Here is an 18,026-nt window from a genome sequence, read left to right on the forward strand (position 1 = left end):
TTCCCAAGCTAGGACACTTGCTCACTACAGCCATGGTTTTTCACTACAGCTGGAGGATGTAATCACTGGGTGTGGGGTGTAACCCCCTTAGGTATTTATGGGCACATCCTATAAATCCCTCACCCTAATAGGGGCCTAGGGAGCCTCTCTTACCCGTGAGAGATCTACATGGCTCATGCATGCTGCGGCAGAAGAGACACTGCACTGGGTATTATACAACCTTAATATTGTCAACACAGGGACATGTTACCAACTGGTAACTCAATAAAAAAAAAAGAGAAGAAAAATATATTTCCTACGTAATGTAATGTAAGCCTTAAGGAATTTATAGTCAAGATCTTCATTTTTCCTTGGAAGGAGAAACAGGCATGAATTGCATTTGTGTATTTATTTATAAATGAACTCACTCACTCATCCAAAAATAAAAAATAAGGTATGCCCATTATGTATCAAGTATTAAGTATCAACATGAAAGACAGTCATTGGCCTCAGGCATTGTATAGACTAACAGGACTTGAAAGCATTATTTGATTACAGAGGTGGCTTTAATGCCACAAGGAAATGGTAAATGGTATTATGACTATGATCTATGGGGCAGATCTAAGCTCAATGAAGACAGGATTCCGGAAAATATCACAATTAAGTTGAGATCTTAAGGAAAAGTGGGTATTGGGCAGGCAGAGGAAACAATTTAATAACCCTGAAAAACAGAGGCCAGTTGTCACTGGCTCAAGACGAGGAAGGCAGAGCTAAGGCAGAAGAAGTATGGAGTGCAGGAAGGGTCATGTAGGCAATGGAAAGTGAGAAATTGGATCTTTATCCTAAGGGGAGTAGAACATAACCATGGTTCACATATGATTGATTTCACGAGCTCACTCTGGTTTTAACATAAAGGATGAACTGAGGATGGGCTAAAGACGAGGTTGGGGAGACAATGAGAAAGCTCTTCTCGATATCCAGGTGACAGATGAGACCGACTTCACTCCAGTACCCTCCATAAACATTTGTGGTTGCTTCCAGTCCTTGTTCTCCCACTTACCATCCTAATTTATTCTATACATTTACTGAGTGACCCCCGTGTTCCCAGCCGGGCTCTGGGCATAGGTGGCAGAGTCAAGATCATGGCAGCTCTATAAGGAACAACTACTAGAAACCCCTCCACTTCTGTTAGTCCTTCCACTGCTAGCCACACCACGGCAAAAATGTTTGTTGATATGTAGATTTATCAGTCTACTCTACCAAGTCACATATTATTGGGGGACCCTAACTACAGTGACAGCAGGAATCAGATCTTTGCCCCAAAAGCCTAGACTACCTTCTTCCTGTAAGTTTGAAGAGTACAGGTTAAATAAGTAGCATCCCCTCCCTATAATGAGCTGAATAAAATGATACAGGATAAATGCAGTGCCCCCCACAGGGGTTATAGTTCCTCTGATTCTCTTATTATAGACTTGCATGCTGTACGTTAAAACACCTCTTCCTACATTCTAAAACTGACTGTGGTGATGGCTGTGAAACTATGTAAATATACTAAAAACCATTAAATCACACACTTTAAATTGGTGATTTGTATGGTATGTGAATTATATATCTCAGTAAAGCTATTACCAAAACAAAATATATAAAAGAAAAACAAACCACCTCTTTCTTAAAGATGATGACATAACGGGCAAGTGAATGCCAGCAGAGAGGAGAGCCCCAAAGCTTCAGGACCGACAGTGCCTATAAACGTCGCATGTTGGCATACTTGACTCTCACAGGCAAGCCAAAACATCTTCAAGATGGTGAGAAGGAATCAAATCTACAAAGGCTGTATGTATTTTCCCCATAAACCATCCCATCTAAAAGCTTAGCCAAAGAGCAGCAATTATAATAATAATAATTAATACATAAACATATAAACTCTTTGATTAGATGTCTTTTTGAAAAACTCTGGATGATACAAAAGTGGTAAAGGAAACGTAACGGCCAAATTCTCCATCATGGACCTCCCCCCCAGCTGGGCAGGTGCAACCCGACAGCATACGCCTCACACCGTCCGGGACCTCCGCGCTCCCAGGCAAACCGCGAACAACTGGCCCTTACAATTCCATCTGTAGTTTTTTCTTTTTAATTATTATTTATTTATTTATCCATTTCAGAGAAGAGAGACAGAGAGAGAGAGAAAGGGGGAGGAGCAGGAAGCATCAACTCCCATATGTGCCTTGACCAGGCAAACCCAGGGTTTTTTTCTTTTTGTTTTTTTTTTTTTTAACAGAGACAGAGAGAGTCAGAGGGATAGACAGGGACAGACAGACAGAAATGGAGAGATGAGAAGCATCAATCATTAGTTTTTCGTTGCACATTGCGACACCTTAGTTGTTCATTGATTGCTTTCTCATATGTGCCTTGACCGCGGGCCTTCAGCAGACCAAGTAACCCCTTGTTCGAGCAAGCGACCTTGGGTCCAAGCTGTTGAGCTTTTGCTCAAACCAGATGAGCCTGCGCTCAAGCTGGCAACCTTGGGGTCTCGAACCTGGGTCCTCCGCATCCCAGTCCAACTCTCTATCCACTGTGCCACCGCCTGGTCAGGCAGGCTTCATCTTTTTAAAACATGGTTTTCTCTTGTGTTCAGTTGTGACATTCTGGAGGGTACTATGCATTGTTCACCTACGGGACACAATACCTGACCCTTTTTTTTTTTTTTTTTACAGAGACAGGGAGTCAGAGAGAGGGATAGATAGGGACTGACAGGAACAGAGAGAGATGAGAAGCGTCAATCATCAGTTTTTTGTTGGGACTCCTTAGTTGTTCATTGATTGCTTTCTCATATGTGCCTTGACTGTGGGCCTTCAGCAGACCGAGTAACCCCTTGCTCGAAACAACGACCTTGGGCTCAAGCTGGTAAGCCTTGTTCAAACCAGATGAGCCCGCGCTCAAGCTGGCGACCACGGGGTCTTGAACCTGGATCCTCGGCATCCCAGTCCGACGCTCTATCCGCTGTGCCACTGCCTGGTCAGGCCCATCTGTAGTTTTTTTTTTTTTTAAATCATTGAATCCATGAATCTGCATTTATAATGATGTAGAGAGCAAAGGAGGCTCCTCTGACCAAAAAGGTAATAAAAGTTAATGCTGTTTAAAATAGCCAATGTCCTGCTTTAAAGGGCAACTGTAGGATAAAATCAGAAGGGAAGAGAAAAGGATTGTAGCATCTTGGAATTTGCAACAGCAAGAAAAGTGATGGTGGGCCCAGGGGAACAGCTGCTCTAGCCTTTTAGGACAGCAATTTCAAAACCTCAGCTATGAGACTAGTGCTAAAAACTTGGACAGGTTATCCAGGAAAGAAGAAATTCTCTGTAGACAATCACGAACAGAGTCCCCAAAGAAGAAAAAGGCCATCATCTCAGGAAATACCCATGTGCTGATACACAGTAGGTTTACAGTGGTGAGTACGTGAAATGGAGTTTATTCTTGTATTCTTGTTTATTAATTACTGTATTATTTGTATTACAAATGTAAACCTACTTTTGCCCCACCTTATACATAATGGGAGTTCTCGGCAAAGCTCACATTCAAGCTTTAGGAGAAAGACAGATAAAAATAAAACTAGGAGCCTGACCAGGTGGTGGCGCAGTGGATAGAGCGTCGGACTGGGATGCGAAAGGACCCAGGTTCGAGACCCCGAGGTCACCAGCTTGAGCGTGGGCTCATCTGGCTTGAGCAAAGAGCTCACCAGCTTGGACCTACAGTCGCTGGCTCCAGCAGGGGGTTGCTCGGTCTGCTGAGGGCCCACGGTCAAGGCACATGTGAGAGAGCAATCAATGAACAACTAAGAAGTCGCAACGCGCAATGAGAAACTGATGATTGATGCTTCTCATATCTCTCCGTTCCTGTCTGTCTGTCCCTGTCTATCTCTGCCTCTGTAAAAAATAAATAAATAAATAAATAAATAAATAAATAAATAAATAAATAAAACTAGGAATGAACCTTAAAAAGCATCTATGAAGGGTGTAATTAGCAGAATAAGATGGTGTTGGCTATGTTCACAGCAAAGAAATTAAGAAAAGGAGAGTAACGGTTTGGGGAAAGGGAAGGCAATGTTCACAGAACGGGGAGAAAGGAGCCCAACTCAAGATGGAAGCAGGTTTTCATCTCCCCTGACAAAAACAACGGTCCCCACACGGCTCGGGGCAGAGAGAGCATGGAGATGATGCGGGGGGGGGGGGCTCCCACTCAGGTGACTCACCGCAGGGCACTGCAGGGTTGGACAGGCCCCTTTTCTGATACCATGAGGATGAAGGTGGCATTCTTGTGACCACAACAACAGTTCCACTATACATTTGGAGAGCGTGTTATACGTTAATCCCTCTTTCTGGTTTAACAACTCTTTTGGGAGTCTCAACAATCTTGTGAGATACACAAGCCTCTGACTACTGCCCGCCTTACACATTGAAGCTGCGAACTGCAGTGACACCGCCCCTGGGACCAAAGCCAGCTCTAACCAGCAATCTGGCTCTGCCCAGTCGTCTTCTCACTAACTAGTGCACCTTATCACTGAATTCCCAGCAGAGCATGCAACAAAATTCAAGCGATGTAGTATTAATGACGCCAGTATTAAGTACACTTGCAGCAAGATGAACACTGTTAGCCAGCAAGTACTAAACATCTGCCCAGCGGCCATATAGCTCTGGCTGTTCAATCCTCAATCCCATTTACTCTTCAGATCATCCCCGGACGGGGATTACAGATGAGGACCCGAGACTCCTGGCATTAAAGAACTAGCTTGGGGCCACCTGGGAACAAAACCAGGATAAAAGTACTAGAATCTGTCCTGGTTTCAAACTTCATACTCTTTCCACTATAACTGGTTGCTACCCTAAATGTTTATCAAGGAAGATACGGAAGGTATGGTTAACCCAAAAAGAGGGGACAGAAAAGTCAGTGGTGGCCCAGCCAGGTGGTTCAATCAGTAGGAGCACTGTCCCGAAATGCCAGGGTTGCTGGTTCAATCCTCTCTTGGGGCACATCCAGGAAGCAACCAATGAATGCAAAAATAAGTGGAACAACAAACAAATGTTTGTCACTCTCTCTCTCTCTCCCCCCTCCCTTCCTCTATTTCTAAAATAAATCAATTAGAAAATAATAAACTAGGCCAGGAGACTGTTAGGGTGGGAGCAAAGGGAATGTACAAGCACGAGGGAAAGGATCTTCATTCGTCATCTCTAGACCTAGTTCCTGTACAGTCACCAGTTCTGGTTTCTGAGGGGGACAGAGAAAGCTACTTCCATACAGATGATAACTTCAGGCTCTTCGAGCTAAGTTACCTGCAAAGGCTGCGACAGCAGACTGAATGTAATGGAATCTGGTGTGTTAGCCTCACAAGAGTGCAGGTACACAAGCAAGTCAACTGACTACAGCAGTAACAGTTAAGAGAACCCTTCCGTAGCACCTTTTGTCGATTTAACAAAGATTTATCAAGCACCTACTAATGCAGGGGTTGGGAACCTTTTTGGCTAGAGAGCCATGAACGCCACATATTTTTAAACGTGATTCCGTGAGAGCCATACAACGACCTGTGTATGCTATGCATCATCCAATAAAAATCTGGGGTTGTCCCGGAGGACAGCTGTGATTGGCTCCACCCACCCGCAACCATGAACATGAGCGGTAGGAAATGAATGGATTGTAATACATGAGAATGTTTTATATTTTTAACGCTATTATTATTTTTTTATTAAAGATTTGTCTGTGAGCCAGATGCAACCATCAAAAGAGCCACATCTGGCTCACGAACCATAGGTTCCTGACCCCTGAGCTAATGGATCTGCACACACTGAGCCCTGGGTGAGCACGGGGAAGGAAGAGAGGAGAAGCGGGCGCCATGCCTGTCTGTGCAGCTCGGTCTGCGGGAGGCCTGCTGTTACAGCAGGAGAGCTCAGGATGCTGGCTGCTTGGACACTAGGAACGCGGTCGAATCTTTAACAGTCCTGTGAGTCTCCATTAACTCAAAAAAGGTTTCAAAATTCTGAAACAATTATGTTATTCATCTTAATTAAAAAAGAAACCTCTACTACTTGGGGTGGGCAGGAAGGAAGAGAGATGAGAAGCATTAACTCATAGTTGTAGCACTTTAGTTGTTCATTGATTGTTTCTCACACGTGCCTTAACCAGGGAGCTCAAGCAGACCCAGTGACCCCTTGCTCAAGCCAGTGACCTTGGGCTTTAAGCCAGTACTTGGGATCACATCAATGACCACACTCAAGCCAGATGAGCCCATGCTTAAAGCCTGCAACCTTGGGGTTTTGAACCTGGGACCTCAGCATCCCAGGTCGATGCTCTATCCACTGCGCCACCACTGGTCAGTCTCCACTACTTTCTTAAGAAGCCCAGTGATACAGCAAATAGATATTGTTTAAAAGCACTAGCTTTTATAATTTTTGATCAGATATATGCCTTAGTAAAAATACAATATTGCTGAATATAAAAAAATCCATCCCCAATTGAAATGTTCACCTCCTAAGAAACTTGAGTCTGTCACACAACATTAGTCAAAATCAACTGTAGAGAGTATAGATGTAATTCTACACCTGGACATTCATTTACCCAGCCCAGAGTTTCCCTCAGGAACCTTCTTTGCTGGAAGGATTAATAATGAGCGTGACACAATTACATAGGGATGTGTTCAAGATTCGGTGCTATTCTCCTACTTGCTCTTTCCCTCTATTAACATAGGTCCCAGATTAATCACACCTACCGCCTTCTATTCCCCAAGCTTCCAAATAGTGGCAGAGCTGCGACGTAAGGGACTTACATCTACGCCGGTGTGCGAAACCAACTGAGCACACCGACTCCCTACAACCCTACCTCAGGTCCCCTCTTTAGATTAGAAGCAGAAATCTCAATGCCTCCAGTGGCCAGGCAGATAGTGCTGATGAGCAGAGGCAGGCAATGCTTCTGTCTACTGGTATGATGAGCAGAACTACGGGGCGCTGGAGGGTGATGAGCAGAACTACGGGGCGTTGGAGGGTGATGAGCAGAACTACGGGGTGTTGGAGGGTGATGAGCAGAACTACGGGGCGTTGGAGGGTGAGGAGCAGAACTACGGGGGGTTGGAGGGTGAGGAGCAGAACTACGGGGCGCTGGAGGGTGATGAGCAGAACTACGGGGCGTTGGAGGGTGATGAGCAGAACTACGGGGCGTTGGAGGGTGATGAGCAGAACTACGGGGCGTTGGAGGGGGGCTGGGGCGATGGCAGCTGTTTGGTTCCAATGGCTGCTACCATGTGTGATCTTGCAATTTTAAGAGAAAGCAGAACTTCAAAATGCTAGGTACACTCTTGAAAACATGAACATTAAGTATCAGTCCCAGTTCATTTGTTTAAGAGCTCCACACGGGTCAGACCGGTGACCAGCTCTCCGCCTCTGTGAAGGCATTGCTGGCATCGTCTTTTGAACAGCACTGGTTTGGTATGCGAAATTCTGCAGGGTTATTTTCATAAGTGTAACGTCACCCGTGGGATGAGGGTGGCACAGCGTTCATTATCGCCTTCAATACCAAGGGTGCCCTCGTTCTCAGGCAGCCCAGATGGACTGTGGACCAACGCCTTGTAAGGAGGAGCCACTCGCTTACAAGCACGAGCTGCTTCTTCCCAGGCGCCCAGAGAACACACTCCATCTCTTTCCCACCGTAGTCATGCCCAAGCAGTGGCTTACCCGTTTGTCAATGTCATTGTGCTGGAGCTGCACAAAGCGGGCGCTGATGGCTGCGATGTAACTCTGCTGATTGGAGAACGCCACGCGGCCAGCACCTTTGGGGTACTTCAGTTCGGGGTCCGTGTCAATGCCAGCGTAGCAGACGCCACCATACAGACGGTCCATGATCATGGCCAGTTCGACTGCAAGAAAATAAACACAACTCTGTATAAATGTTTAGAAGGCACTCTTGACCAGAAGGAAGAACAATTTAAGGATCATGCAGTGTAATTAAGAAAGGAAAACCCATGTTGAATATCATGAAGAGTGTCCACATCAGTCTTACAAGTAGGGGAGCTCCTCACAGGATATTTAAAATTAAAAAAAAAAAACAAAAAAAAAACCTCAAGAATTTACATAAACATGCAAACAAATTTACATAATCAGAATTTCAGCACCAGTGCAAGGAATGCTCTCTCAGTAATCCTCTAGTTTTAGCTGCTAACTGCTTAGCCCACTGGAGGAGGGCCTGTGTGGGCAAAGCAGTCCACAGTGCCCTGACAGCTTAGTAAGAAACAGCCCTACTTACTAACCTCTAAGACTGAAAGCAAATACTGAAGTTACATCGCTATGTTTAAAATTAAGCTATAGAAAGGAATTCACTCATCATTTTAGATAGAGGCAATACATTTACAGCCTTAAATTAAGTCTCTACAATTAAAATAAAAAAAAGGACTTTAGCGTATTTTTTATCCCAACGGAGAAATCTCCACACTAATGTCTTATGCTAAATTCTAAGTATACTCCTTATGAAAATAGCAGCAATGAACATTTATTGAGCACCTACAATGTGCCAGGAAACACTAAGCTGCTACGGAAACAGTAAACACACACCCATCTTGCACCCAGCTGGTGTGAGAGTCCAGAGTCCTTGTCACATATCTTCCAAATACACCTTCACACTCGTATTTATGAAATACCTATTGTCCAGAAAGCATTTGGAAATTGGTCCATTCCAAAGGTCTGATCTTCTAAAATTATCCTCACCATAAAGTTATCATGGAGAGAAATGTAGCAATTACTTACCTGGATCCAAATTGCCTGAAGGTAACTGTTTACTTGATACTGGACGTCACCTCCTCCAGGAATGACCATTCCTTTCAGGCCACTGACATGGTTTAAGTCCAGAAGACTTAGCCCTAACCCTGGGGAATGACCCGAGAACCCACTTCCATCAAACGCCTATACACGATATTTGGAAAGGAGAAGACAGTGAAAACAGATGAGGACCTGGTCCGCAGCCCTAGGCAAGGACCACACAGAGTGCAGCCCGCAGGGACTGGACCCAGGAGAAGGAAAGCAGCACGGGGGGGGGGGGGCAGTGGAAGAAATCTGCACCAGATTTGGGGGCAGAAGGGAAGCCAAGTTCCTATAATATTAAGCTGCTGAGGCAGTAAGAAGAAAAGCGATGTCTCCACGAGAGAAAGGCTGTCTTTTTACTTAACTTCAAAATTACTCCCCATAACAGACTGCCTAATATCGGTGATTTTTCTAAGTGCCTATTTTTAAATAGGAAGAATGACCTGCAACCAACAGGTAATTTTTGGAAGGTGAGGAAAGAAGCTAACAATCACTAAACCGAAGGATAAGTGCTATGAAAGACAGCACAGCAGATCCAGGAGTCACACTCGCTCAAACAGTGCAGTAATAATGGTGCACGTCCCTGAATGCCAGAGTCCAGTGGGCCCTTCCACTCCAGCCCGACAGCCTCTGATGGCTTGAGGACCTCCTCACCTGGCTGATGTTATTCCAGTTACAGACACCAAGAAACTGAAGGTAGAATTAATTAATTGTAGTCATTAATGAGTTTCCCTTATTGATCTAATGGGGTTAGTAAAATAAGTAACCTCGGGGCCTGGAAATTAAACACTAATAATGTTCCAAATACCCGTCTTCCTCTGGACCGGAGTGAGAGAGTCAACACTCCCTGAGCCTGGTGAATGACCAGGGTAAGAGTGCTGGCAAGGGACCGGATGGCACCTATCCTCCACCCTTAGGAAGAGCTCAAGAAAGTGTCTGATTTAGAAAGAAGGCCCTACTGGCCCTAAGCCAGCAGCTCCAGCTGACGAGGAGAGTTGGTGTAACCACAGGGTCTTCTACAGCACAGTGGTCTCCAAAGGAGCCCTGGGGGTCGCAGATGCCAGTTGGCACCCTACACAAGCACAAACATTCCCTTACTTTGTTCATCTAGCTGCTGGGAAATCATCTTCACAAGCCAAAGATTAGTTCACCACTTCTGTGGCCGGTGGTTAAGTCCTTTTGATGGGAAGCAGAAACCCTCCCTCACTTATGCTTTTATGAAAACTAATTATAAACAAATCATTTCCACGTATAAACTTATTATATACAGTCATTTTCTTGGCCACTAAAAGGTCTGCAGACATTTGAGCCAATAAAGTCTCACTTAAGTGAAGGGCAATTTGTTGAGAAGCTAGAAAGAAGTAAGATGACTAAAGAAAGAGCTTTTGGGTAAAGAGTATGAAGATTTCCCATCTCTCTACCCTAATTCCTATTTTAATCTCAAAAGGTCCAATACTGGGATGGCCCCTGAAGAAAGGTAAGTGACGATGAAAGAACTGTTGTTTGTACTTGGTCCTTTACTTAATCAGCAATGGCACACTTCCTGCGAGCTAAACTTCCAATGAGATATTGTTTAGTACTTAAGTGACATTATTGAGAAAAATAACCACTTGGTAAATAAAGCTTTAGGGGGAAAAATGTAATTTAATTTGTTCACTAGGTAGATGACTAATAGAACACAGAGCAAGCCTTCCTCAAGTCCTATTTTCAATCTGAAACAATTTTTTAAATAAAGAAGATATAAATTCACCTACAGATGTCAGAATGTACAACTACTTTTAGAGACTCGGTTTTAAAGACTTACAGTATCACCCGTTAACACAAGAAAGTTCAGTGTGAACCCCCTTCCTCAGTTGGGGGCAAGGTGAACCAAGAGAGCTACCATTTTGACAGCTTGGGAGGAGGAGAGAGAGGAGGAAGAAAGGCAGTAAGGGTGTGGCGGAAGTCAACTAAAACCTTCATGGGTTTCTATCTTATGATCTCAACCCAGCTCATGAAATGTGAGCCCTTGATCAAAGATGTATCTTCTCTGGAAAATGTAGTCCACCTACCAGGCCTGTGACAGTGACTCCTCCTTCTAAACCATCCTCTGTAGAGAACAAGGACAATGTAACTCTCAGAATCACGGTCTTAACATTTGGTCTGAGGAAGATGAGGCCACCCAAGCAGGGAATACAGGTAAAGGCTGGAATTCAGACAGATGGAGGCGACAGCAGGCAGAGACAGAGTCCATGAAGAAGTCAGGAGTCTTCAAATCACTTTTCACTTTTTCCTTCCTACCCAGACAGTATTCACAGGGTCCATCTGGTCACTGCAGGGGGGGTGTGGGAAATTGGCAAGGCTGGAGCTACATCCAAGGGCATCTGGCACTTTGTGTAAGTTCTGTGCTCCTAAGACAACTTAAGACATAAACACCTGTTCCATGATAACAGCAACCCTACTAGGAGTCTAACTCACACACTGGCTCTGGTGATGAGCTTCCCGTGCCCGCCCTGGGGGGGAGGGATATCGTAGTTGTATGTATGCAGCATATAGAGTTCCCCTGAACTCCTCTGGGTTGTGATGACTATGACTCTGAAGTTGAACCTGAATTCCAATTACGGTTCCTTGGATTTGCTCCTGATTCTTTAGAGATCTGAAAAGGACTGTAGTTCACCAGAGAGGAAATCATGTTGACTCCCTCATCCTGCCCCACCCCAGGGTCCTGTTTTATCATTTCATTAGATTTCAAAGCCAGCCATAAGGCAATATTTAGGACTGAGATACTATGAGAACCAAATAGGTAGAGCAGAAATGAGGATTCCCAAATGGAATATCAACACACTCATCTTCTGCTTGGACATAAGAACAAAGCGGACAGGAAAGAAGCAGGAGGCACCTCAGAATGATGATGAGGTCTGGACTTCGGAAAGAAAGGAAGATTCAACTTGAAGATGCACTTTCTAGGCTTACAACTGCCAAGCTGGTTCCCAAGGCAAGTTCACATATCGTAAGTGGGGGGACTGTGCTCATGAGCTCCCACTCTGCATCGGATGTTGGGAAGTTAAGAATATTTTCAAATAAATGGTATGAACAACCAACTACTTGGAGAGAAAGTGTGTTTAACTTGATTAAACAGAACTGCTACTACGTTAACTGTTACTACCGCTACAGAGACAACATTTCAGGTCTTAACCTGATGAAGCTCCCTTCTGTCAAAAAGACCCACACTTGATGTCTTTGGGGAGCTGAGTTTGAATCCTGGCTCTTTGTACTTAATGTGGCCTTGGCCGATCACCCCCCTTGAGCCCTGCTTCCTTATTTCTTTTTTTTTTTTTTTGTATTTTTCTGAAGCTGGAAACGGGTAGAGACAGTCAGACAGACTCCCGCATGCGCCCGACCAGGATCCACCCGCTCTGCCCACCAGGGGGCGATGCTCTGCCCCTCCGGGGCGTCGCTCTGCCTCGACCAGAGCCACTCTAGCACCTGGGGCAGAGGCCAAGGAGCCATCCCCAGTGCCCGGGCCATCTTTGCTCCAATGGAGCCTTGGCTGCGGGAGGGGAAGAGAGAGACAGAGAGGAAGGAGGGGGGGGTGGAGAAGCAAATGGGCGCTTCTCCTATGTGCCCTGGCCGGGAATCGAACCCGGGTCCCCCGCACGCCAGGCCGACGCTCTACCGCTGAGCCAACCGGCCAGGGCCTGCTTCCTTATTTCTATAATAAATTCTACCACTCACAACGTCACAGGGTTAGCACGAGGATTAAACATATAGAAGAGCTCTGAACACACTGCTGAGCACAGAGTGGAGCTCAAATGTTTAGTTTTGTCCAGGGGTTGTTTTTTCCCTCTACTCATAAATCTTTGCTTAACGTTAACTTGGCTTGGCTTCTGCTCCACAGGCACCCATTCATCCCAGTCTCACTTTGGCTTTATGCTGAAGTGACTCGACCTGCCACCGACATGGCAAAGTCTGCCGTTAGCTGTGGGGCAGAGGGAACACACACACACACTAACATGAGAAAACCCTTCACCTGAAGGGCACAGCAGTTAATCAAGTCAGTATGCCAAATCTGGAGCTTATCTGGGACAACTCGCACTGAACTTGGTACAAGAAAAAAGCTTCTACTCCTGAGAAACTTGATATGAGATGATTTCTGCCTGCTACCACTTCGTAGAACAACAGAAGCAGCAAAAGATATGGTTACAATACTCCTCTTTCCTGGACCACAAATCAGGATTTGATTCCTTTTTCATTTTTTTTTTTTTGGTGGCGGTGGTGGTGGTGGGGTGATTCCTAATACATGTGTACTATCGGAATGCCTGTACAGAACATCGAAAATAAATGAATTTTAGAAAAATTCAGGATATATGTTCTCTAGATGCATGCCATATATCACTGAATATTTACCTCAAAGTTTGTTATCTTTTTTTTTCTTCTTCCACAGAAAAGCCATCCTCACAATAGTTCGAGGGGGAAAAAGGGCAGAGAAGAACATTTGAAGATTCATCACAGAATATTAGTAGGGGAGAAAAAGACAGGAAAGAATGACCAGAGCAACAGTTAGGAAAGACGGGAGCCCCCAAGGAGATGCAGATGGCAGGTCAGCTCCAGGGACTCAGATGAGCCCTCTGTCAAGGTGGGTCGGCTCTGCACAGCCTAACTGAGAACCGCCGGGAGTCGGGGTGGGGAAGGAAGAATAGCTCACCGGCCTCTCATCAGAGAGGACGGCTGAGGGTATTTCAAGCCTGATCAAAGTGGGAAGTGGATGGGTCCCCAAGTTTGATCACTGAGGCAGCGCTCAAATTAGATGCCTAAGCCAAGAAGCTGGGGTTAGAGAAATTAATGTTTATAAACTAGGAGAGAGTACAGGGACCAAATGCTTTATTCCTCCTTTTTCCCAGTAGCTTCCTCGTAATCCCCAAGCTGGGCACTAATTTCCTCTCAGAGCAAAGAGATACATTCAAGAGAGGTCCTAAGGCCACAGCGCCATGGCACAGGGCCATTTCCGTACTGAGGTTCAGGAAGACACATACTTGAATGAAGAGTGAAAACATGCTGCTGTACTTCAAGGTGGAAACCAGAAAGACTACCTAGCCCGTTCCTTGTCCACATTCTCTGAAGAATACTGTACGTTTTAGCCACATGGTGGCATGGTGAGTCTACCTCTAGCCCTTCCTAGCTTGAGGGTGAGAAGAGGTGGGGACTGGAAGGTGGAAGGGGAACACGCCTGAGAAACTCCAGGAGACTTATGGTGAAGTGTCCTTGGCGTGCCACTGTCACTGATGGAAGCGATGGGAGGGACGGAGAGGAGACAGTAGCGATGTGTATTATTTGACCTAGATGAACCAACAATGAGGCAATCTGGCTTTGGGTAAACTCATCTAGATTTTTCCATTGATGTTTTCCCATTTTCAGATTAATTTATCTAGGCCAGTGATTTTCTTTCCCCCCAACCTAAATTTTCAAAAGGAAGGCTTGTCAAAGGACCAACCTAAATTCAGAATAGTACCGCTTAAAATAGGGTGCCTTGTGTCTTTAGAAGTGTTTGTGTATTTCTGTTTGGTGGTGTAAGGACTATATTTATAATAATTTATTAGTAATAATGGTCTTGTCTTAAAAGGTGAACTATCACAGAAAAATAGCCTCACAAGATTCAAAGGAATAATTCCTGACTGGTAACATTTTATTCACTACTCCATGTTGGGCCCAGGATAAGGTAAAAATCAATCTGGACACCTAAAATTCTACCTGTTGAACACTGCCACCGATATTTAGTCCAGGACCACCTTGCATATATTGTATATAGTGCCTGAAAGAGTTTTAAGACTTTTCAGAATTTCATACCCACAATATCCTCTGGAAACAATAATAATAAAAAAGTTCTGAATTTAAAAAACAAATTTAAAATATCTCAAATTTAAAAGCCAAATTTGAGAAATGTTATTTAAAGACAATTTAGCATCCAATTGAGTTAGCATTCCATTAATACATTTCTCCTTTTCTTCTGTTCTGTAATCTGTGACTCTCTGTAGATGACGACCTGTTTCACATGATAGTGAGATGCTCATTCAGTTTGGCACGACATGCTCTTGCTCAGTGCCAGCAATACAGTGGATGCTCAATAAATGTTATTGTTCGAGTGAATTGCACTAGATTCTATTTAAGATGGTCTAGTGAAGTCAAAACGAATTCCTTTCAAAGTAGCCTTCTATTCCAAGGCACACACCAATCCACAAGGCTCGGTGTGTTCCAAAGAAACCCAGTTCCATCTATGCGCAAGGATAAATGCTGCAGATGTTAAATCTTGTCATTTAGACTGCATGGCATCTAATCTGGAAGTCTGGGATACACAATAACATTCTAAAATATTTATACAGCTTATTTAGCCATCACGAAACTAGCTACAATTATGGGAGGTGTTGGCGAGGAGGAACATTTCCATCTCACAACGTGACTGTAGGTGACTTAGCCACATAACGTAAAAAAACTTTATGAACAAAAATTTTAGCTTAGCTTATAAAAAGTAAATTAGAGAGTCACACAGGATATACAATCTAGATAGGGAATACAAAAGCCCATTTCTGATGAGAAAACTATAATTCTTGTCTAATCCTCAAACTATAGACACGGAATGTTAAAAAAAAAAACACAGTATAATTTAACATCTTGGGTTTCCTGTCCTGTGATGTCAGTGTGATCTTAGAAAAGAATGAAAAACGAATTTTTACAGGATTTATAAAGGGAAAATAATACCGAGGGCCTTTTCCTAGCCTTCCACATCATTAAAACAGGAAGACTACAGGGTGAATAATATAAAAGGAAATTTAGTTTATAAACTATTGTCTGTAACTTAAAAATAGGCATAAGAGGCTAAAGCCAGTTCCGTTATTTTTATAACTGTGGGATTTTTTTCTTTCAGAAATTGTTTTCCCAGATTGCCATCTAGGAAAAGAAGGGAAGAGGCTGGAATATTAAAACTAATTTGTGCTTGCAGCCAGTTGTAAAAAAGACTAGCTAGAATGCTAATGCTAGCAATGGATGTTCATTTTTGTAGAATACATATATTGTTAGACAGAAACGGGGATTTTTCTCCCACTCCACTCTTAAACATAGCACTAGGTAGAAAAAGTCAGGAATATTCCACAATGGCCCCACCTACATTTTTTCTTTCAAGCACAAGCAGTTTAGAAACAAAGGGTTGCATTTACTCTCGTCTAATAATGCCGTTCACGTTTCAGTCAGCGCTTCCTGGACTTGATTCTCTGACAGCAGATCATGAAAGGGACTGGGGGAATCCCTGCTGCTTTGCTTTCGTTTTTTCGGCATAGTTTTCCATTAAAATGAGAGTAAGACCCGAAGATATGTGACTTTCTGAAATACCACAAAATTACAAACTCCACAGTCACAAACAATATGTTTTAAAAATCCTTCAAGATGAAATAATGAATATATCTTTATATAGGCCTAAAGTTATCTTTTAGGAGCACACTGAAATGAAGATTTAAATACATATGTTAGAAATGTTAAGGGCTATTCAGAATTAAAAACTCATCAAAGTCATAAAGCCAAACAGCTGCAGGCACATTTTTACATTTCATAACTGTTTTTCACAAATTGATTTTAATAATCTCTGCTTTTGCTTTTGCTTTTTTTTAGGTAGAATTAAGTCTACCTGCTTACAAATAACACAGAGACAATGTTGCACTTTCAAACGACAGTGGCAACAGTAACCTTACCTTTTCATCTTACTTTAAAAATATAAACTCAATTATTTTAAGCGCTTTAAGAACTTAGGCCCTAAAATAATTTTATTATATTCCCCTGGCAATAAGACTGATCCACAAACTGATTAGACTGGCCCCTGGATTTAATATTGATGCCATCAGCTCAGCGTCACTTCAGATGCCCTCATCATTTATGATTCTGCCCAGTCCCAGCAGGAGCAATTATTTCATTATTGGGAAGGAACTTACACAAAACAGGAAAGCCTTTAAAAAAGTCATCATAAAGATGCTTGAATACATAACTCATTTTTCAAACTGCGTAAGAGAAAACAGGAACCCTTTTCACCTGGAAAGAGTTCCGTTTGATTCCCAGTGACACGATTTCCAGCGGCGGCTGGGCTCCTCACTGAGGGGCACACAGCTGCACTGGGCAGATTTCTCACGGGGTGACTTCCTTTTCTGTCACACGTAACAATGCTGACTGGCATAATAATGAGCACTGCCAAATGTATTGCTACTATTTTTAAAATATGTGGTTGAATAGAAAAGCACTAAATAGAATTCATTCTTTCAAAATAACACTTTAATGAAATTCACTCTTGCACCATCAAAAAATAGAGCATTTTGGGAGAAAACCTTTAATTTTGAAAGAGTCGGCTTAGTGAAACTGACATGACAGCCTTCTTTTTGGAGACTGTGTATATATAACTGACCGGAAACCTAGAAAATATTGAAGACTAAATGCATTGGGAACTTTGTTGTTGTTGGTTTTGTTGTTGTGGTGTTACTATTTCCACTCACCAGCTCGAAGGGGTCGTGGAACTCCCCCAACAAAGATAGTTTTTCTGGGGTCCAAAGGCTGAGAACCATCCATTACAAAGTCACTGTCACTTAGGTTCCATGGTCGGATTTGCACCTGAAAAAAAGTCGTTTACTTGGTCCTTACTTCATTTTCATCAACCCCAAATGAGAATAAGGTGACTAACGACAAACCCACTGATTTGTGCATTTCATACCATACACAACCCAAACAAAAATCCAGTTAATACTTAAGGTAATCTGCATTAAGTGCCTTTCAATAGAACTCTTGGGAAATCTGCTTATAGGTACTATTCTCAACACTCTGGACATATACCATGAAACCTTCAGAAACCATCTGTGGCGTAAAAAAAGCAGTCTTTCAGAGACAGATTCTGGGGTTTGAATGAGATCCATTTTAGCACATGATAGGCTGTTTATAACCTATTACAGTACAGCACTTAGCTTTTTAAGAGCTCATCTAAAGGAAGGGAACAGAAACATTAGAAGTATCTTCTAAAAATTATCTGTATGTCTGGCTTTTAAATTCTTATCACCCCCTAAAATTAAATGTTTATCTTTCAGCAATAAGATTTAACACAGATTAATACTCATCAAGTTAGCAAGGAATTACCAGCAGTATCAAACAGTGGAAGCACACAGTTATCTATTTTTGATTTATCTCATTTTTCTAAGGAAATCTGGTTAAATGGAG

The 18,026-nt window shown here is 43.3% G+C and overlaps 1 protein-coding gene across 10 annotated transcripts in view; it reads right to left on the reverse strand.

The window, feature by feature from the left end:
• Positions 1-18,026, reverse strand: part of CPEB3 (cytoplasmic polyadenylation element binding protein 3) — a 219,865-nt gene that overhangs the window by 22,559 nt on the left and 179,280 nt on the right. For 9 of the 10 annotated variants that reach the window (XM_066239887.1, XM_066239886.1, XM_066239885.1 and 6 more), the window contains 2 exons: positions 17,315-17,429; positions 7,692-7,873 (listed from right to left, as the gene is read on the reverse strand). In XM_066239887.1, coding sequence (XP_066095984.1) covers positions 7,692-7,873; positions 17,315-17,429 — 297 coding nt within the window. Of the gene's footprint in view, positions 1-7,691; positions 7,874-17,314; positions 17,430-18,026 lie in introns of those variants that run through there. The other variant, XM_066239891.1, reaches the window with a different exon arrangement.

Source organism: Saccopteryx bilineata, chromosome 7, assembly GCF_036850765.1.
Source record: "Saccopteryx bilineata isolate mSacBil1 chromosome 7, mSacBil1_pri_phased_curated, whole genome shotgun sequence".
NCBI lineage: Eukaryota > Metazoa > Chordata > Mammalia > Chiroptera > Emballonuridae > Saccopteryx > Saccopteryx bilineata.